This window comes from Gymnoscopelus braueri (genome assembly GCF_963280865.1).
Source record: "Gymnoscopelus braueri genome assembly, chromosome: 2".
In the NCBI taxonomy this organism is placed as follows: Eukaryota; Metazoa; Chordata; class Actinopteri; order Myctophiformes; family Myctophidae; genus Gymnoscopelus; species Gymnoscopelus braueri.
The window spans coordinates 18,528,947-18,551,108 of NC_137604.1; the positions used below are offsets into that span (position 1 = coordinate 18,528,947).

Genomic DNA, 22,162 nt, shown 5'->3' on the forward strand with positions numbered 1-22,162 from the left:
CAAGAAAGCGATCACGCGTCGCTGGTATCAACAGGATCCCCCAACCAAAGACAATTGGATGGACATAATAAGGGAAATATACACCATGGAAAAACTGACTTTCATACTCAGACTACAAGAGGACAAATCACACAAATACTGGGAAAAGTGGACATCTCTCTTTCAGCCCATGGACAATGTATAACCAATATGGAATAGAAAAATAACTAACAATTGTAGAATTCCACCTATTTTATTTTTGTTTTTCGCTCTTGTTTTTTCTTTTTTGTACTGTCCTGTTTTGTTATTTCTGTCCCCCCCCCCCCCCCTTTTATGTTCTGTCTTGTATTCTTGTATGTGTATCTGTCTTTTGAAAATCCTTTGTTCCAATAAAAATTGAGTAAAAAAAAAAAAAAAGAACTGGAATATAATTAATGTGATCTGAGTGCAGCTTTGTCACTCATGTGTGACTCCTGTTATTTCCTCATGAGAAAATAATTCTCTTTTGAGGCACTGGGGTTCACACTGGTCCCGAGGAAGACTAAGCTGACCGCGCTTTTGTGGTGGCCCACATCAGATCTGCTAAATCCATCGAGATTTTTAAGTCCTTACAACAAACTCACCTTCTCTCTGGCTATTAACAACATCCACTCCTAAATATTCCTATTTTAACTCCTATCTAATGTTTTCTACCTTCTGTGTACATGATGTGTGTATGTAAATGAACAATCTCGCTCCATGTCTGTGTCTGTGTCACCCACCAAGCCTAGATTTATTTTTATTTTTTATTAAGAATTGAAAAATAAATATGTGTGTACTTTTTTATAGAACACATCATCATCATCTGTTTTTACGTCTGAGACCCCTGTCCAGGAGAGGCTTCAGAGATTCAGGAGTACTGTTTTTTTTTAAATAAAAATGTCAACTTCCTGTTGATTTTACCAATTTTAATAAGTAGAAAACCTGGACTGGATCCGCGGATCCGGATCCAGATCTTCAAATAGTAAAATCAACAGGAAGTTGACATTTTTATTAAAAGAAAAAACAGTACTGGGTTTGGTGATGCTCTATATTGCCTGAATCAGCTATGTTTGGGTTCATTTATGTGCTAAAAGAGTGACTTTGAGAGCTGTTTTACCGTACAATGTAAGTCAATGAGGAGCATTTTTTTAATTATCAATTTCTAATCAATGGAGCAATTATTTTTGATTTCTTGCCCACCTTTGGGGTTACATCATGGCAAGGTAACACAACCCAAACCTCTACCAAAGTGGTCTTACCCTTTAAGACTCAACCTGGGGACCACTGTTGTGTTGGGAAGGGATATGGGCTAAGATTTGTGTTTTTGGTAACATTAACACTATGCATCCCAGGTCTATAATATATTATGATCAGCTTATAACTAACTCTGTATGATTAGAGTTATAAGAACTAAAATAATCATAACCCTTTAGAACACTGTTTCTCAACCAATTGTCTATAGACTTTGTTCTTAAATAAGGGGCTTGATATAATTCATTGCACGACATTTAATCAAGCCCTTAATTATTTAACTGAAATATAATGCTAGTGAGCAGAGCGTTTTTGAGGGTTTGAGTGTTTATTTGAGTGCAAATTGTTCCTGTTCGCTGATGACTCGGCACTCCTGATCTCGGGAGAGGACAAGTTGCAAGTTGAGCAGGCGCTCAGCTCCGAACTCTCAAAAATCCGTACTTGGCTTACCGATAACAAACTGTCACTACACCTTGGGAAAACTGAATCCATTCTCTTTGGGACCAAACATTCCCTCAGACAGATGGATGTAAATGATTTCAAGGTCAAAGTCGATGACACAATTATCTCTAGCAAAGAAGAGATTACCTATTTGGGTTGTGTTCTTGACAAATACCTGACAGGTGAAAGCATGGCTACAAAGGTTGTCAAAAGAGTAAACCAGAGAACCAAATTTATGGGCAGAATTTCCTCTTTTGTCAACCCTCAGGCCCTCAGGACCCTCTCTGGGGCCCTGATTCAACCACTTTTTGACTATGCTTGCACCTCCTGGTACTCCAACACCTCAGTGTCACTGAAGACTACGCTTCAAACCTCCCAAAACAAACTGATTCGGCTACTCCTCGGATTGGGACCCATGACCCACCTTTCTCCCACCCATTTTGCCAGCCTAGGCTGGCTCAGGGTGGAAGACAGGGTTAAACAACTAAAAATGGGACTGGCCTTCAAAATTGTAAATGCAAATTTGCCCGATATGCCCCCTATTCCCGCATATCTGAGTAAATACCTCCAAAAGGTTAGCGACACCCACAGTCACAATACCAGAGGGAGCGTTAACAACAATTTGGTACCACCCACCCATAAAACAAACATGGGCAAATTCTCCTTCTACAGCACTGCCACCCAGGATTGGAATAGTCTAACTCCATCCCTCAAAAAATGCAGTTAGCTGGGCTCATTTAAAAGAGCCTTAAAAAATCATCTTTCAGGAGGCCAAAGGAGGAGGTAGTACCATTTTCCCGTTAGACAGCAGACACCCCCCCCTGTTCTTGTACATTTTTTTTTCCCCCCCCTCTTTTTTTTTTTTTTGTTGTACATAGTTTTTTTTTTTTTGCTGTTTATTTTGTAATGATATTTGAACTGTGGTGCCACTATATATGCCTATGAATTAAATACCAAGGCCCTCATTGGAAACAAGTCCGCAAGGACTTTTATGAACGGACCTGTTAGACAAAGTATTTTAAATGTAACTGTGTTGTTTTAAATTTTTTTGCCTAATAAAATATTCAATCAATCAATGAGAATTTCTCTTACTTCATCCAGCCTTCTATATTAAACTCATGATAACTGATGAGTGAGCAGACACATGCTATTATATGGGCACATTTCCTAATAATGTGACTCAACCAGGCCACACTTCCACTGAGATTCGAGTTCCGTTTTCTGTGGAAGTTCCAGTAACTGCTGTCAACAACATTGATGTGTCATCTTAGGTCACGCCCGTTTCACGAAACCTGGATTAGGGATAAACCGGGTTTAATCGGCTATCCTGGCTTAAATTACCCAGGATCAGCCATGAATCGGTTTCACGAAAGCTGAGTTAGCTCGGCAGATTAACTTAGCCAGTAAACCTGGATATGTTTATCCATGATCCGGTTTCACGAAAGAAAATTTAAGCAATCCTGCCTTAATTACCATGGCAATTTAGCTGTAAAGTTAGCCTGGTCCGGACCAGGCTAACAGCTAAACTTTATTAATCCAGTGCCTTGTTCTTCAGGTTTTGTGAAATAGCTGTTAGTCCAATGACTCCAATCGTAAACCAATGAGTTTTTCCACACTTATTCAATTCTTATGCGAAAATCGAAGATCTACAAGCCCGATTTTTTTTGTCTTATGGAGGCCGGGGACCCCCGTGTACCCCCGTTGACCCCCGTGGACCCCCGGCCCCCCATGGATTTCCGGACACCCGTGGACCCCCGGACCCCCGTGGACCCCCGCCCCGTGGACCCCCGGACCCCCGTGGATCCCCGGACCCCCGTGGACCCCCGGACCCCCGTGTACCCCAGACCTCTGTTGGGGGTCAACGGGGGTCCGGGAGTACACGGGGGGTCCGGGAGTACACGGGGGGCCGGGTACTCCCAGACCCCCGTTGACCCCCGGCCCCCCGTGTACCCCTGGACCCCCGTTGACCCCCATGGACCGGGGACCCCCGGCCGCCAAAAGGTAAGCTTTTCACTTGTATCTTTGATTTTAGAAATTAGAAATTATTATTCAAGTGTTTATAATTATAATTCCAACATTCACTTAAACTCCTCATGTTTAAGCCTAACTGAATTATATATTTATGGACCTTTAATTCATTGCATATTTTTGGACAACTTGTGCTTTTCATTTGTCGGCAGGGCCGCATTAAGACCCCTCAGGGCCGTGGAACAACACAAAATCAAAGGCCCCCCCTCAACATTAATCGGACAATATCGAGTGCGTTCGCGCGCCCAGCGAATGAACGCGCACCGCACGTGCGTTCGGTGCATGTGCCACCGCCAGCACGAGCGGCGCTGACAGTCACACTGCACAGACACAGGGCACAGCACAGCCTTTCCAACAGTCTGTTTCTGCTATAACTACAGTGTCTAAACTGTCTATCATTCTCACAGGGCCCTGCAGGCTGCGGGCCGTGGAACACAAGTTCCACTAAGTTCCACGGTTAATGCGGCCCTGTTTGTCGGCAATACTTTGCCACGCTTTCTCTCTGGATCTATATTTATTGCGGCCGTGTTTCCTTTCTTGCTTATTATACATTTTACTTCCTTGTATGATTCCATGAGCTGCTGCAGTGCTGCTGTTCAGCCAGAGAAGAACGCCGCTCTGGTTTTGGGCTCCATGATTGGTCTAGTTCAAGGATTCTGCTATCGACTTTCATGGTCTTTTATAGGAATACGTGAACTCACATTCAGCCTGGTTTAACGTTCCTGGCTCGACAAAGTCGCTCCTTTTCAGCCCGGCTTGGCGTTCGTTGAACTGAATAAACCAGGCTGAACAGCGCAGGCTTGTCAAACCTGGATTTGCCTTTCAAACCAGGATAATTTAATTCCGCTTTCGTGACCCCTGGTCATTGAGTGAACTGTTTCTCTACTACTACTTCTCATCTTCAGGTAAAATTCTGCCTATAGGGCACCAAATTGCTCAGGCTATGTTTTGCACCCTGTGTGTTTTTGCAAAACATTTTTTTGATATTTCTCGTACAGATTTTGTCCAAACATCACGTAGTATCGCTATAGTCATGTGATCAACATGGATCTATCCGATTTTCCATATTCCATCCTGATTTGCTAAGATTGGCTTCCAAAGTTTGCAGAATTGGTTTATTTTGAACAAAATGCTTCAGATCATGAATGCAGCATGCATTTCCGTGGAATTTTGCACGCACATTCCCACTAAGCCGAGGAAGAAATGCCACTTGAACATTTTCAAATCAGCCTCATGGTGGCGCTATAACAGGCCGATTCGTGTTTTTACCTATCTGCACCGATCTGCGTGAAACTTTGCACGCACACTCCCTAGAGGCCGAGGAAAAACCTTTGAAATTACAAAACAAAATCTTTTGCTAGATTAAAGGGTATGTTTACTGACTGCACTGTTTGATCTGCTGATGTGGCCTACATTCAGGATTTGCTATGCAAACAATGTTTTGTCCCAGTCCAAATAACAGCTACAGCACGTGACATTCAATTGAACTGGAATTGATCTGTGCTTTAATACATTGTGTTGGTGGTACTCTGTAGTCTCTTTAACGTTATCATTCACTCCTGCTATCAACAGCACCATTTCTGTGTAATGGATTCAGGTGAAGCCTTTAGAAATTGGAAATTGGTGTAAATTGTTTCATGTGGTTAGCACAAGTTGCTCTGCTGCAAATCCTAAACTGTCCCTTTCTCACTGGTGCGTCAGTCAAGGCAAAAAGTCACATAAGAGCAGAGAAGGACTCCCACACAGGAATAAAAAGATCAGACTAATAGGTCTTGGTTGCATATTAAGGTAGACCATCAATAAATCATATTTGTAATTAATGTTTTGGTACTGTTTGGTTTGATTCATGTGTCTTTATTTTTGTTACAGCAGGCCAGTAAGAATTGTCTAGGTGCCAGTAGCTCTACAGAAATGTTTTAACTTTGAACCCAACCCGGGGTGGGGGTGGGGGGTACTGGAGAGACGGGACACTGTTCTGGGGGTGTGGCAACGACCATTGACAGTGCCAGGAATAGGAGGAGGATAAAAAGAAGGTACAGAGTCCTAGAGAAGTCATTGACAGCAGGTCACAGAATCAGGTGACAGGATGCGGGGGACCCTACTGTGGCTGAGCCTGGCCTCTCTGGCTTTTTCTTCACAGAATTCACAAGCTCAGAGTCCTAGGACAGAACAGGTTGCATTTTTTTATTATATACAATATATATTTGTGTCAGTTATCCAGGATTAGACAAGAAACAGACCATGTGGGCCTCCCCAAAATGTGTCCAGATCTTGGTGGTATTCATACTATGGCTACTGTGTTTACAGAACTATGTATTCGTTCCGTACACTGTGTGTGTGTGTGTGTGTGTGTGTGTGTGTGTGTGTGTGTGTGTGTGTGCGTGTGCGTGTGCCCAATTTTTAAATTCACTCTATCTGTTGACAGGTGGTGTCACTCTATTATGCTCGACCACAGGTTAAGGACTGTGAGAAGTTTGACCTCTCAGTGAACCTCACCTCAGGTGAATTGGGTGCTGTCTGTCTGTCTGTCTGTCTGTCTGTCTGTCTGTCTGTCTGTCTGTCTGTCTGTCTGTCTGTCTGTCTGTCTGTCTGTCTGTCTGTCTGTCTGTCTGTCTGTCTGTCTGTCTGTCTCATGAGTTTGTCTGTTATGTGTCTTTTTTTCCATATGAGTGTTTTGTTGCATCTGTTCATCTGTCTAATGTTTATCTTTTCTAACCGATGCCCTGTTTGTTTAAACACATGTTTCTGTCCACCAGAGAAAGCTAATGGTGATGATGTATACATGCTGAGAATTGAGGTCATGTAAGTAAAAGGCATTTCTGACTTGATATTCTATAACCAGACACACAATATTTCCTTTATGCCTCTCCAGGGCTTGAAATAATGAATTAGCCAATATTGATTAGATTTTTCATTTCAAGATATGTATCAATATAAATAACACCTATAATGAAGAGAGTTCTGCAGATGTGAACCCAGGGCCATAAAGGATACTCCTGCAACCCCCACACCTACAGTACATGCCCTGCCGCACAGCAATGCAAACAAAAGTGTATTTTTTTTTTTTTTAGAAATAATTCCTGGAGTATATTTGGTGTTATGTGGTGTTGTTATGTACATTACCATTGCACAATTCACACAAGGGCTGTGACTAGCATTATAGAACATCAGGCACTCAGCTTCCCCAACACGCACGCACGCACGCACGCACGCACGCACGCACGCACGCACGCACGCACGCACGCACGCACGCACGCTCTTCATATCGGTTGGTGTTCAAAAGGTAAACTTTGAAAAGTTGACATTTAACTGAGGGAACGTTGTCCCTTTTTATCAGCCCTTCAACCATTGTTCTTTAACCTGTTCCTTTCACCATTATCCCCACACAGGTATAAGGACAAGCATCAAGATGCGACTATGTCAATTTTAGATATTGGCTTACCAATTGGTTTTGTTGCAGACAGCAGAGATCTGGACACGGTAAGAGCCTACACCAAAGTATGAGTGGACTCGCCGCTCAGAGAATTTTGTCATCATTCTTCCCCCGGGTTTCGAACAGAAAGTCAACTAACCTTGAATTTGCCGATTCATCAAAATGTCCAAATTGATTAATGCCAGCTCAGTGGCCTTGGGGTTAGAGTGTCCGCCCTGAGATTTTGGGAGGTCAGAGTTCAATCTCCGGTTGAGTAGGCCTAATACTCCAAAACTATAAAGAATCGTACCCAATACCACCCTGCTTGGCACTCGGCATCAATGGTTGTAAGTCCCTGCGACATACTAGCGTCAAGTCCAGGGAGTGTAGGTGTTGGCCGAACAGTGCAGCGCTACGTGATATTGATTTCCATGGCTCAGTTTATAAACAAACACAATAATGTTAGTCACATTGTCATATTGCTCATTACTAGTGCAATACAATGTTTAATGCCTTCGATAAACAACTGTTGTTGTAGGCTTTTTTTTTCTTTTATTGCCGACTCAACTCATAATGACGTATACCGGTTCAGCCGGTCCACATCAAATCTAACCAGTTTAATGCTTGTTTTGTTGTTTGTCTTTCTTTCAAAGTCCAAATTAAAATACATTAAAAGGGACATACATTGGAAATGCTTGGAGGAAGTTCAGTGAGACTGTTAGCTTGCCAGGTTAGTTCAGGGAGAATCATTTAACTATTTAGAAAGCCCATTCTTCCACCTCCTATATAGACAACCATAGGTGATGATGGTGCATGAACGAATGAATGGCAGGACCACAGGGTTAATGCTTGATGGAAAATTGCAGCATAAACAACATTCCATATCAAAAAGTCATTTTCAATAAAGGTACGCTAAAATAAAACGATAGCATTATTCCAAAATATTTTCCACTTTGGCAGTAAAAGACAGTCGGTGCGCTGTAACGGCTGCACTGCGACGCAGCGTGCCTTGTTTTGCTGTAACTGTGTACTTGTACCTGTGACATTCCACTGTAACTTGTATTTGTATTTGTGTTGCATACATGGCTGCTGTGTCGTAAACGAATTTCAGTGTGAACTGACAATAAAGTACTATTTGATTTGATTTTTGATTTTGAAAGTAGCTAAATCGATTTTAATTACTACTCATCAAAATGAAAAGATCCATATTACTGCTTATTTAGCGTATATGTTTATTTTGTTGCAATACATTCTCTGTTGGTATCTACTTCATCATTTCTGGTCAGGTGTTGGAGTATTGCTGTGTTCCAAACATGTAGGAACTAGAAAAATGCACTCCAACTAGGTCTAAGAACTCAGACTTCATGTGGCCAGCCTGTGACCTCAGTCACCTATGACATCATGTGTGACATATCTATGACTCCAAATTTGGGCAATGTTTCTGCTCGATCAGAGCCCCTAGACTTCCATTATAAATTTCAGTAAAATATATTTTACTTTCATTTAAAAAAAAATGATAAATAAACAGCGGAGGTACTTCTGTGGCCTACTGGCAGTGTGAACAAGACATTTTATCTCTTATAGACGGCTAGTCTTTCAGACTTTCAAATATATTTTTTTATGAAGTTTAGTGCTTTGCATGTTTTACACACCTTCTTTAAGAGGAACTGTCTGTCTGTCTTTCTGTGTGCGTGTGCGTGTGTGCACTCGCGCACATAGCTGTCCAGAGGGGTCGACAACAGTGTTGTGTCTGGAATAGGTTCCATCATCATCCACCTGGATAAGGTAAGCTTTCTCTCTGGGTCTCACAACCTAAGACACGCACACACACACACACACACGCACGCGTGCGCGCGCACGCACGCACACGCACACCCACACACATACAGAGGAGAGACTGTTTCCCTCTCTCTCTGTCTGTGTCTGTTTATCTGTGTGTCTGTCACCTTTTGTTTCTCTTTATCCAGGTGTCACATGTACGCCCAGAGGAGATCGCTTTTAGAATCAACCAGGTCATGAAAGTGGGCGTCATGCAACCTGCAGCTGTGTCGGTTCATGAGTACTATAACCGTAAGTCCCAAAAAAGACACCGACAGAACATGCCAACTTAACACAATCAATCCGGGAACGCATCTGTGTCATTTTAGATTTGAGCTACAGTATAACCATTATCTTATACTTTGGCTATTCAAAAATAGCAGATCTACAAGCTCATAGCGCGGCACCGAGTGCCGCGCTATGAGCTTGTAGATCTGCTATTTTTGAACATTTGTGCAAATCTTTGAATACATGTTTTTGACTTTTTTTTTTAACTCAAATCTCTGCTTCTGGGGGTCCCTGGAACAAAGTATTTTAAATGCACCATTTACATACAATATTGACTAATCTCAGGTGGAACAACATTCCACGTTTTAATGGCGTTTAAGGGACATTTTGAGCAGTTTTCTATGTTAAATAAATAACTATAACTATTCTTTACCATCCCTGAGTTTTTTATTCATTATCATATACTAAGTTAACTTATTTATACATTCATATACATTCATTTTCAGATGCTGAACACCTGGATCAAATTGGCACAAATTGATATCTCTCTCTCTCTCTCTCTCTCTCTCTCTCTCTCTCTCTCTCTCTCTCTCTCTCTCTGTCTCCTTGTAGAGAAACCATGTATAAGATTCTACCATCCAAAGAAGACACAAGCACGGCTGCTACAGCTCTGTCAAAAGGATGCATGTACATGTGCTGATGGTAAGAAAACAAATGACTGTTTGAGTATCAGTGAGAGGAGAGGAGACTACATTGACATGGGGAATATGAGACGAGACTGTCATACACGTAAATGTATATCCAGTCTTAACCGCTTAAGCCCAACTCACCCTCAGAATCCTTGTATCTCCCATGCATGCCAGGATTACTCACATGGTCCTAGACATCTAGAATATAGGTTACATCAGCAGGAAGAAAATAAACAAAAACAAACACTGGGTGATGTTTTTGTCATAGTCTGTCATATTGCATTAAAATGAAAGAATTGATAATAATAATGGTAACTTTCTTGGTCTGGCAGAGCTGCTTGCGACCACTACATGGGCGAAACGATAGGCTATTGCTTTTGTTGTTACTTTCATTTGAGTGAATTTAGCTGTTTATATGTTTTCTATTTTGTCCATGGTGAGAAGTGCACATAGCCTAATGTAATCTAGTTTAGTCTGAAAATACTGTTATGCATGCAAACCAACTCCCCCCCTACATTTAAAACAACGCATATGCAGGCGTAAGCCGTGCCTCCTAATGCATGTACTGTATGACTATTGAAGCAGGAGGTCTCGCCACTATTAAAATCATCATAACTCGCTGAATTCTCGACTGATTTTCAAGCGGTTTAGTTTGTTAAAAATGTCAGAACATGTAGAGTATGAATGGTTAAATAAATAAAAAAAGGTCTTTCATACCAAAATATCTTATCATTACAGTAATGGTTATAAAACAGAAAAAAAAATTAGTCTTAGGTACTTATAGGCTATACTGTACAACTCAGGTATTAGTCCATGAGCCAGACAAGATTTCATTACAGAAAGAGTGGGAAAAATATATATAAAAATATATATATTTAAATATGCAAATTAGGGTATGTTTTCCTATATAATGCCTAATTTGCATATTTAAATATACAATTTCAGAAAACTTGTAATACCATAAATCATTGTCTTCATGTAAGTAATCAACTGGGGAAGTTTCATTATGATATATTTTTTTACATTTTGTGATTTTTTTTTCACCTGTCATGTACGTATGGGGAAAATAACAAAATGTGTGATAACTATGAAAAAGCTACTCCTGTGGAAAGGTGATCATATATTTATTTACTTATATTGACCCTATGAACAATTTAATATAGGTATGGTTTTGCCCCCTCTTTCGGTAATCATTGCTCAATTTTGGGGCTCTGGCTCATGGACTATATCTCTGCTGTCCGGCAGCAACCAGCTAACTCCAAAATGTTCATTTTTCAGGAAATGACAAAAACTAAACAAAAAGTGGAGTTAGGAGGTTTTGTTCATCATTGATAAGAACAGCTAAATGGACCTCCAAGCTCTCAATGCGGTTGGAGGTCAAAAGGGGGTGGAGCCTGGAGTCAGCAAAACCAGCTAACTCCACCCCCCTTTGGTGGACTTAGCTGGTTTAGCAGAAAGTTTGAGGATCTAATGGAGTTTTGTCAGAAGCACTTTTTAATACTTTTCATTGGTTAAATATTTTTTTTAATCAACACACAGACGTAAAGGGTCTTTATAGCACTGATATATGGGGGAAAAAATTGAGTTAGCTGGTTTCTGCCGGACAGTAACGTTTTTTTTTTTATTGCAGTGGAGTTATGGCAAGTTGCTCCTGCCAATATGGCATTGACGTTGACCTATGATCCAGTGGCCAGTGTGGTGTCTATGTACAGTATGTCTCTGGTGCCTGCTGTTCTGCCTTTATTCTTTAATGCAAACTGTGTGTTTCCAGTGAGCTGCAGTATGCAGAAGAAGGACACAATTACCAATGACGAACGTGCTACTATGGCCTGTGATACAGAAACGAACAATAAAGTAGATTATGGTAAGTGTGCCTGTATTAGTAACCTGTGTGTGTGTGTGTGTGTGTGTGTGTGTGTGTGTGTGTGTGTGTGTGTGTGTGTGTGTGTGTGTGTGTGTGTGTGTGTGTGTGTGTGTGTGTGTGTGTGTGTGTGTGTGTGTGTGTGTGTGTGCGCGTATGTGCGTGTGCCTGTGCGTGTGCCTGTGCGTGTGCCTGTGCCTGTGCGTGTGTGTGCGCACGCACAAGCGAGCGTGCGAGAGAGAGAGAGAGAGAGAGAGAGAGAGAGAGAGAGAGAGAGAGAGAGAGAGAGAGAGAGAGAGAGAGAGGATTAAACAGTGCAAACTGTCTGTCTTATAGTGTACAAAGTGAGAGTGGAAAGTGCTACAGAAGATGATTTATCTGTGGACATTTACCACATGCGCATAGAGGACACACTTAAGGAAGGTACTGTAGATCGACTGAATTGACCAAATCCTTCTTTTCTCTCATAAAAACCATTTCCATCACATTTTAATCAAGTGTTTTCATTTCTCGTACCGGACAAATAATGTATGCCTGCCATTTCTCTTCGTGTTTTAGGAACAGATGTGGGTGCGATGCGGCAGCTGCGCGTATTCGTAAGTCCTCCCCATTGCAGGGAGTCTTTGGCACTGCAGAAAGATAAGACGTACCTCATCATGGGTTTGGAACAAGATGTGCACGGGAATGATGACAATCAAGGGTGAGCTTGCTGTTAACCCATTCAATACGGGAACGCATCTGTGTCATTTTGAGATTTCTCTGGCCATTAAAAAATAGCAGATATACAAGCTCATAGCACGGCACAGAGTGCCGCGCAATGAGCTTGTAGATCTGCTATTTTTGAGAAATCTTGGGAATTTGTGCAAATCCTTGAATATATATATATTTTTAAAGCAAACTTTTGTAACTCAAATCTTTGCTTCTGGAGGTCCCTGGAACAAAACATTTTGAGATGGGGGTACGTGGCCAAAAATCTAAAAATGTTTTCTAAATCCTAACAGTATGTTGCTATATCAGCGGTGCTCCAACTTGGACCGCTATAGGCTAGTCTAGCGGGCGCCCCAGAAATGTGACTTCTGATTTGATCATGTAGGTGAATGCCTTTTCACAGCATTATAGCTGGTGATGTTGTTCTTCTTGTGTCCTTAGGTATCAGTATGTGCTAGGTGGGAAGACATGGATAGAGTATTGGCCGTCATCAGCAGAATGTCAGAGTGACGAATACAGACCTGTCTGTCTTGGCATGGAGCAGCTAGTTAACCAGCTAACAATCATGGGATGTTTGGCTTAAGCCTGAGCTACGTATACTTAGTTGTGTGGAAAATAGCAGATCTATTTTAACTATTTTTGTACGACACCGTATAAAATGAAATATAAACTAAGTATAAAGCAAAGCTTAAGTGGTTAAGTGATTTGTATGTAAATAAAAAACATCACCTGGATGCACCTGGGACGTATGATCAGTGTTGTAGCCTGGGGTCATCGGGTGTTTCGGGTCTCGCAACATACACCCTCGCCCAGGTGACCCAGCCGGGGTTGATCAAGCCCCGACTTACGTCCCAGTAGCTACCCACGGTCAGTCCTCTTAGGGCAAGACAGTATATAGACAAGACCGAGCTGATGTTCCTCCCGGGGAAGGGCTGTCCGCACCGAGACATGGCCATCACCATTGATAATGCTGTGGTGACCTCAACTCGGACTGCGAAGAATCTGGGTGTGACCCTGGACGATCAACTGATGTTCTCGGCAAACATCGCATCAGTGACGAGGTCCTGCAGATTCCTGCTCTACAACATCAGGAGGATTCGCCCCTTCCTCACGGAGAAGGCAGCCCAGGTGCTCATCCAGGCTCTCGTCATCTCCCGCCTGGACTACTGCAACTCCCTCCTTGCTGGTGCTCCGGCATCTGCCATCAAACCTCTGGAGCTTGTTCAGAAAGCTGCGGCTCGCCTGGTGTTCAACCGCCCCAAGTTCTCCCACACAACCATCCTTCTCCGCTCTCTACACTGGCTCCCCGTAGCGGCTCGCATCCAGTTCAAAACCCTGGTGCTAGCCTATAGGGCAGTGAAAGGAACAGCTCCTTCCTACCTCCGGGCTATGGTCGATGCCTACACCCCTGCCCGACCACTTCGGTCTGCCACCTCGGGGCGACTGATTGCCTCGTCACTCAAGGGTCCTTCTGGCCGATCCACACGGTCACGACTCTTTTCTGTTCTGGCCCCACAGTGGTGGAATGAACTTCCCACTGATGTTAGGACAGCAGAGTCACTGCCCATATTTCGCCGCAGGCTGAAAACTCACCTCTTCAGGAAACACTACCCTTCCTCTCTGCCTGACCTACTTGTTGTTAACTAGTTGTACGAACGCTTGTTTTCTATTGCTGTATTGTTTATTGGATTATTGGATTGTTTATTGGATCTTGTTTAGTCGATACACTTATTTGTTTTAGCTCATGCTCATTTGATTTAGCTATTTTGTCTCATCTGTTTAAGGAAATAGGTAGCTGATATATTGCACTTTTACCTTAGCGCTAGGTATACTCTTGGTTGCTTGTTTTTGCAGAAAATGCACTAAAGACTTCTGGTGATTAGTAGTTTTCGTTCCCTACCTATGTTGAATACACTTATTGTAAGTCGCTTTGGATAAAAGTGTCTGCTAAATGACTGTAATGTAATGTAATGTAATATATATATATATATATACATATGTATGTCACAGTACGATTGGGAAACCAGTCAGATTGATTGCACTCGGTTGATTGCACCCCCCCCCCCCTCCCTAGTCTCGGTACCCCCGAGACGTCACTTCTTTTTTTGTCGACATTCTCTGAACAGTTGGGTATTCTTGCTTTGGAAAATGCCAAAGGTTCAAATTATTTTCTTGTTTAAAAAAAAGTGGTCTACTGAAAGAGATCCTACAAGTCAATATAACATTTGCCCTATTAATAAAACATTTATAAATGCCTATCATCATTAGAACAACCAGAACCCCACAGAAATTCCACCTGAATTGTATGCTGGCTCCAATTGTTAGACTTGCTTGACTGAAATCTCAGTCTAATAAAGTGAAACAAAACATTTTTGCTAAATTGCATGCTATGTATAAAACATGTCTGGCCCTTTTTGATCTTGAAAAAAAGCTTTTTGTCTCTTCTGTTTTGAAATGCATACAGTCATTGTCTTATTTTAAAGCCTGGGACATGATTATTATGATTCTAATTCGGAGATGTCGAAGCATTGTGTAAAATAGTTTTTCTGTGGCAGGTGTGTTAAAATAGTTTTTCTGTGGCAGCTGTGTTAAAATAGTTTTTCTGTGGCAGCTATGAATCAATACTAATGGCATGACTGTAGTAAAAGAAGAGAAAGCCAATTAGAAAAATATTACTATTCCTAAATTAACCCCCCCCCCCTCCAAAACTTGTAATTAATTGTGCCAGTCAGCGTGGTAGCTTGAAGAAATATACTAGATGATATTGGAACGCACGCGCACACACACACACACACACACACACACACACACACACACACACACACACACACACACACACACACACACACACACACACACACACACACACACACACACACACACACACACACACAGCCTTGATCTTGATATTCCACCAGCATCACAATAATGACCTAGGGCTCCTCCAAGTGGCTTTTTATGGAAGTACATACAGCCTGACTTATTTAAACAAAAAGACATGGCTTAACTATAGTGTATCATTTTAAAGCATGATTTATCTTTATATAATTGAACATTTGAGCTGAATATTATCAATACGGGTTAGTAATGATTTTTCCAGGTCCAATGCACAGAGCAACACTCAATCCTGGGTCCTGTTTGTGTGTGTGTGTGTGTGTGTGTGTGTGTGTGTGTGTGTGTGTGTGTGTGTGTGTGTGTGTGTGTGTGTGTGTGTGTGTGTGTGTGTGTGTGTGTGTGTGTGTGTGCGTGCGTGTGTGTGTGTGTGTGCGTGTGTGTGGAAATCTATTTTTCCAACATGGGGGCACTAGACGTGAGGTTACTAGAGATCATCCTCTGGACAGTGGTTCTCAAAGTGGGGTCCAGGGACCCTCAGGGTTTCGTGAGGGGGTTCCAACTGGACCCTTACAGATCTGTAAATGAGAATGTAAGAAATGGAACCAAATGGACCCTTACAGACAGTACAAGTTTAGTAGAACTGTATTGTGAATTTGTACTTCCATGTGCTGTTGTTCTCATGTCTCATGTCTTACTAAATAAAGTACATCAAGTACAATCAACCAATCAATGAAGTCCATTTGGTTCCATTTTAACACGTACAGAGTTGTGGTGTCATTGAAGTGAAAACGTTTGAGAGACACTGCTCTGGGGAGCTTTACGCTTGATGTTTTAAGACACAAACAATGGATGTCTAAAAACTTCCTGCAATTAAAATGAATCAAAATCTGAAGTCATTATATTCACCCCCTCCTGCCCCGACACACAAATAGTTTACAATCTCACTTCAAGTCTTGGTGCCCTCTTAAAAAATGTTAAAAAGAAGGCCCGTAACCTGGGTGACAGGCTTGACCAAGAGCTGACTTTTGACACCCAGGTGACCAAAGCAGTTCAGTCCTGCTTTGTCCAGCTGAGACACCAAGCAAAGGTCAGACCCTTTCCTTACAGCGGCAGACCTAGAAAAGGTCATCCACGCTTTTATCTCCTCCAGACTTGACTATTGCAATGCACTTTATTCAGGGATCAGTCAGCGAAATATGCAAAGACTGCAACAACTGATGCAAAACGCAGCTGCCAGGCTCCTGACCCACACAAAGACAAGTGAGCACATTACACACAGTCCTTGCGGCCCTTCACTGGTTACCTGTGAGTTTTAGAATTGATTTTAAGACTTTACGGCTTGTTTTTAAAGCCCTAAATGGTCAGGCTCCTGCGTATATCTGCGATCCTTAACTCGATCCTTATAAGATCTGCTGCCTGAGATCATCCAGCAGGGCCATATATTGACGGTACCAAAGTCTCGCCTTGTCACAAAGGGAAACTGGGCTTTTGCCGTTCGGGCCCCTCGGCTGTGGAACTCACTGCCTGGGGACCTCAGGCAGGCAAACTCAGTGTCCTCCTCGGTTGTGGAAAAAGTACTCAAATGTTTTACTTAAGTAAAAGTATCGATACTGCACTATAGAAGTACTCTGTTACAAGTAAAAGTCTGGAATTCAAAATTTACTTGAGTAAAAGTACAAAAGTATTGGTATCAAAATGTACCTAAAGTACCAAAAGTAAAAGTACTAAAATGTTTGAAAATAGCAGATCTACAAGCTCATAACGTGTCGCGATGCGACGTGTTGTGAGCTTGTAGATCTGCTATTTTCAAATAGCCTAGGATTAAAATAGGGCTGAAGTGGTTAATGTATGTTTTATAATATAATAATGTATATCTGCAAAGTAACTAGTAACTAAAGTTTTCAAATAATTGTAGTGTAGTAAAAGTACAATATTTGCCTCTGAGATGTAGTGGAGTAGAAGTGACGTAGAAGTATAGACAATTGGATATACTCCAGTAAACTAAAAGTACCTCAAAATTGGACTTAAGTACAGTACTTGAGTAAATGTACTTAGTTACTTTACACCACTGGTCTTCCTTCAAATCTCTTCTAAAAACTCACCTCTATTGCACAGCTTTTTCTTAAATTATGAACTGTTGTTATTGTAAAGCACTTTGTAAATTGTTTTTGAACGGTGCTATATAAATAAAGTTTTTATTATGCTGAATAAATAAGGTTATTATTATATCCCACAAAAGAAATTCAGTTGACCTTTCTCTTCTTCTCCTATCATTTACATTCATTTTGTTCACATTAACATGACACTCTTATCTAGAGCTACCTGCTAACACAAGACATGCATGATCAATGCTTTATTATGATATTTGAATAAAGTTAGCTGACTGGCAGGACATTTAAGCAAAGCGAGCATAGATAACATCAATTGTTAAATAAGACATTTGAATTGAGGCTTCTAGCTGTCCTGAGTGAATGAACTTCTTTGAAATGAAGTATTATCATTTATGATAGTTGACTGGTAGAGTATCAGCTTCATGCTCATGAAACAAAACGCAAAGGAACTCTGTCCTGACATGTCTGGATGTAATTGTTCATACTTTCATCAAATAAAAATGAAGAGCTTCCTTACAATATGATAAATAAGAAATGATTATTACAGTCATCCTCACTATAGCACCTTTCACACCTAAATGCAGCTGATAGTGTTTCACAAGTAAATTATAAGCTAGAAATAATACAGTGTTAAACAGAATAACAAGGAACAAAATTAATAGGAAAAATAATGTGGAGAGAGATTGAATAAAATACTTGATATAACTGCATCATAATGCAGACGTTGTAATGTTTAAATGTAACCTTTGGGGAAGACCAGCAAAGACATAATTGTACTATTCCAGTAATTTAATAATACAAATATCATATCGATGCTTCTTAAAATATTCTATTGTTTTAAGCATGACTGTACTTTATAACATCCCCCCCTGGGTCCTTCGGGGGGTCCCCAGAAAAAGTAGTAATTATAGCACACAGCTGGAAAAACTGAGTGGAGCAGATGCAAGGTGGATCCGTTTGTGTGTGAGTTCTTAAGTGCAATGGATGGCATTTTAGCTCTCCACAAATTACGTTTTTCAAACCGGTTAATGAATGAGGCTACTGAGCAAGTTTTATTTAAATAAACTTTGCATCAGAGCTAGAGTGTATAGCATTCTTTCTATTAAATATGAACACTTTGTGACAGCTGGTGGACTAGAGAATGGCTGTGTACCAACCATCTGCAATGTGTCGCAGGATGTACGCACACACACACACACACACACACACACACACACACACACACACACACACACACACACACACACACACACACACACACACACACACAGTCACACACACACACACACACACACACACACACACACACACACACACACACACACACACACACACACACACACACACACACACACACACACACACACACACACACGTGCTTGCGTGTGTGCGTGCGTGCGTGCGTGTGCGTGTGCGTGCGTGTGCATGTGTGTGTGCGCGATCACGCAAAGTTTATATTTTGCCCAGAGGGTAGCACTAGAGGGGAGCATACGTCACATTTAGAGGTCCTCCTCTGGTGAGTACAAATGCACTTGTTGTTTTATAACACACATGTCTGTTAGATTTTGAGATATCGTCGTGTGTAACTGGATGGGAGCAGGAATAAATGTGCACTGTAAATCCCATGACAATCCAGCCAGCAGTTTCAGAGATTATGTTTAGGAACAAGGTGTCAGACAAACCAGCTAACTGACATCCTTAGAGCCCCACACAACTAACATAATCTATCCTTATTTGTGCTGAATCACTTCTACAGTTATTACAGTACGGCCTGATTGGTTTGGTTGTGTGAGAGACAAAGATGCAGACAGAACATTATCATATTAATATGGCTTGATCCCTAGACAGGGTAGGAATTATTAGGGCACGAGTAGAGATTTGCTTTTGGCCTATAAATGTAGCATGGTGATGCACTGCCAGGCTTGATCTATACTTAGTTACACACCAGTGTCACACGATGAAGTATATCAAGCCAGGCATTCACCTTTCTGTGTGAAGTATGCAGGTTAGCTTCATGTTACCTATATGTCAATCTGGGAACCCAGTGCCAAGTGAGAATGAAAAACAGCGCCCTCTGCTGTTTGTAGTATCAACGCAGAGCAGAATCTGTTCTTGAGAGATTACCTATATGTTGATGAATTGAATACCCGGGAACCCAGTGGAAACAAGACCGCAAGGACTTTTTTGGTGTTATCCTTTTAGACAAAGTGTTTGACTGTATTCGTGCTATTTTCGTGTTTTTTACATTTCTGTCTAATAAAATATTCAATCAATCAATCAATGTTTACCTAGAGTAGTTTTGCTGCAGGTTCTCCAGTTTAATCCCACAGTACAAACACTCGCAATTCATGTGAATTATTTGATATATTGGTCTTATTTAAAATCAATTACTGTCTTAAACTGCTTGTTCGTGGTGCAAAGAAACATCATCATCATGGATATCATACTGTATATCAAGTTCAGTTGGGCATTGAAATTCTTGGCTTTCACTCTGCTCTCCTCCACAATCTCTCCTCTCCTTCTCTCTCTCTATTCCTCTCCTATCATTTACATTCATATCATACACATACACGTTAACATAACAGTCTTTTTCACAGAGCCACCTGCAAACTCCTACACGATCAGTGCTTTATTATGATATTTGAATAAAGTTAGCTGACTGGAAGGACATTTAAGCAAAGCGAGCATAGATAACATCAATTGTTAAATAAGACATTTGAATTGAGGCTTCTAGCTGTCCTGAGTGAATGAACTTCTTTGAAAAGATTTTTTATCAAATATGATAATTGACTGGTAGAGTATCAGCTTCATGCTCATGAAACAAAACACAAAGGAACTCTGTCCTGACATGTCTGGATGTAATTGTTCATACTTTCATTGAATAAAATGAAGAGCATCCTTACAATATGATAAAAAAAAGTATTACAGTCATCCTCACTATAGCACCTTTCACGCCAAAATAATAACAATAATGATACATACAATTTATGTAGCACTCAAGGTCACTAAATGCAGCTTATTATAGTGTGAAATTATAAGCGAAATAATACAGCGTTAAACAGAATAACAAGGAACGATATTAGAACAATTATTTTGAGAGATTGAATATAATATTCTATTTTACTGCATCATTCTGCATATAAGTTATAATATTTCAATGTAACCTTTGGGGAAGACCAGCAAAGACATGATTGTACTATTCCAGTCATTTAAATGAAATGAAATGAAAAATATCAATTTGCCTTTTTTTATATTCTATCGTTTTAAGCATGTCGGTATATACTCTATAATGATTTCTTGGATGACAGAAAACTGAGTGTTTAATGTTGTACTTTAACCTCTTAAATACTGTAATACTCTACAACAAGTCTCTAAGGCAGCTGATCTACAACCTCACAAGGGGTTTGAGCTTGCGCTTGTAGATTGGCTATTTTTGCCAAATATTTGCCAGCAAAATACAGGCACAAGGGTTCATGTGGTTAAAGTTTGACTTTCAGTCAAAAATCAGAGTGCATCTTCCAAAGATATTCCACTCATCATCAAGATGTGAAAATATATTTAATAATGGGTTTTACTTTGAGTAGATGTCACATATTTCTCATGGCTGATATGGAAAACACCTCATGTTAATAAAAACACGTTTGTTTTATGCTCACTGCCTGTGAACCAATCAGAGCTCTCAGATCATCAGACAGTGATCTAACTGTAATCAAATGTAAACATGTTGAAGGTTCATTTAGTCACTATGGTCCTATTCTCTGAACACACTGCCTGATGAAATGACATCTGATACAACTGAAGTATATTTTAACTGTGTAGGCCTAAGACCTCCCTATCCTGTGTGTGTGTGTGTGTGTGTGTGTGTGTGTGTGTGTGTGTGTGTGTGTGTGTGTGTGTGTGTGTGTGTGTGCGTGTGCGTGCATGTGTGCGTGCGTGCGTGCGTGCGTGCGTGCGTGCGTGTGTGCGTGTGTGTGTGTGTGTGTGTGTCTGTGTGTGTGTGTGTGTTCGTAAATGTTTCATTCCTTTTAAAGACCAACTACACTATCCTTCCCAAAATCTGACCACAGCCCTAACATCCCTACTCTGGGCATGTCTCTGGCAAACATTGTGCGAGTAACAGTCATCCTCATAGCACTCAGAAAATAAAGCAAATCTACAAGCTGTCTTGCTATGTGAGCTTGTACATCTGAGCTTGTACATCTATTTCAGGTACATCTAAATATGTATAGTTTAAGTGGTTATAATGTTTTTGACAGTAACTAAATTAAATGTCTCACACTTTTTTTTACTATAATTGATCACATAGAAAAGCTTGAAAAATTGTGTTTCTCATAACGAATTACCATGTGATGTATAGTATCGAATATGATATTTTCGGGCCATGTCATAGGACATTTAATACAACAGCTGCAAAACAAACTGACTGAACCATTAACGACTTAAACCCTACGCATATACTTCGTTGACTGGAGTCCCCCAGAGGTCTATACTAGGCCCCCTAATGTTTTCCCTCTACACCAGATACAGTATATTCATGTTGAGATGTGTTGTGAGATTGTAGATGTGCTAGTTTTCACCAATGTTTGACCCCAGAATATGAGGAAAAACATTCAGTAGTTTGCATACAGTAGGTGGCCAGTGACTTTGGCCGGTTTCACTTTCAAAACCTTGCATCATGCATGTCACACAAACATAATGCGATGTGCTTTGTTGATATATTATAACAAGTTTGTGCATATAGAGTCCTATCCACAAATCCACCATTTAACTCATTCCACAT

The 22,162-nt window shown here is 40.9% G+C and overlaps 1 protein-coding gene across 2 annotated transcripts; it reads left to right on the top strand.

The window, feature by feature from the left end:
* The first annotated feature begins 4,511 nt into the window (after nt 1-4,511).
* LOC308079004 (complement C3-like) lies at nt 4,512-13,035 on the top strand. Of its 2 annotated transcripts, none has more exons than XM_080420343.1 (11): nt 4,512-4,625; nt 6,146-6,221; nt 6,477-6,522; nt 7,110-7,200; nt 8,852-8,917; nt 9,100-9,202; nt 9,791-9,880; nt 11,639-11,731; nt 12,065-12,151; nt 12,287-12,428; nt 12,878-13,035. In XM_080420343.1, exons 3-11 carry the CDS (start codon nt 6,503-6,505, stop codon nt 13,017-13,019), a joined length of 834 nt encoding a protein of 277 aa, XP_080276469.1. In that variant the 5' UTR covers nt 4,512-4,625; nt 6,146-6,221; nt 6,477-6,502; the 3' UTR covers nt 13,020-13,035. The 2 variants fall into 2 exon arrangements, with proteins under 2 accessions (XP_080276469.1, XP_080276468.1); XM_080420342.1 differs by lacking the exon at nt 4,512-4,625 and adding an exon at nt 5,797-5,893.
* The last annotated feature ends 9,127 nt before the right edge of the window (nt 13,036-22,162 follow it).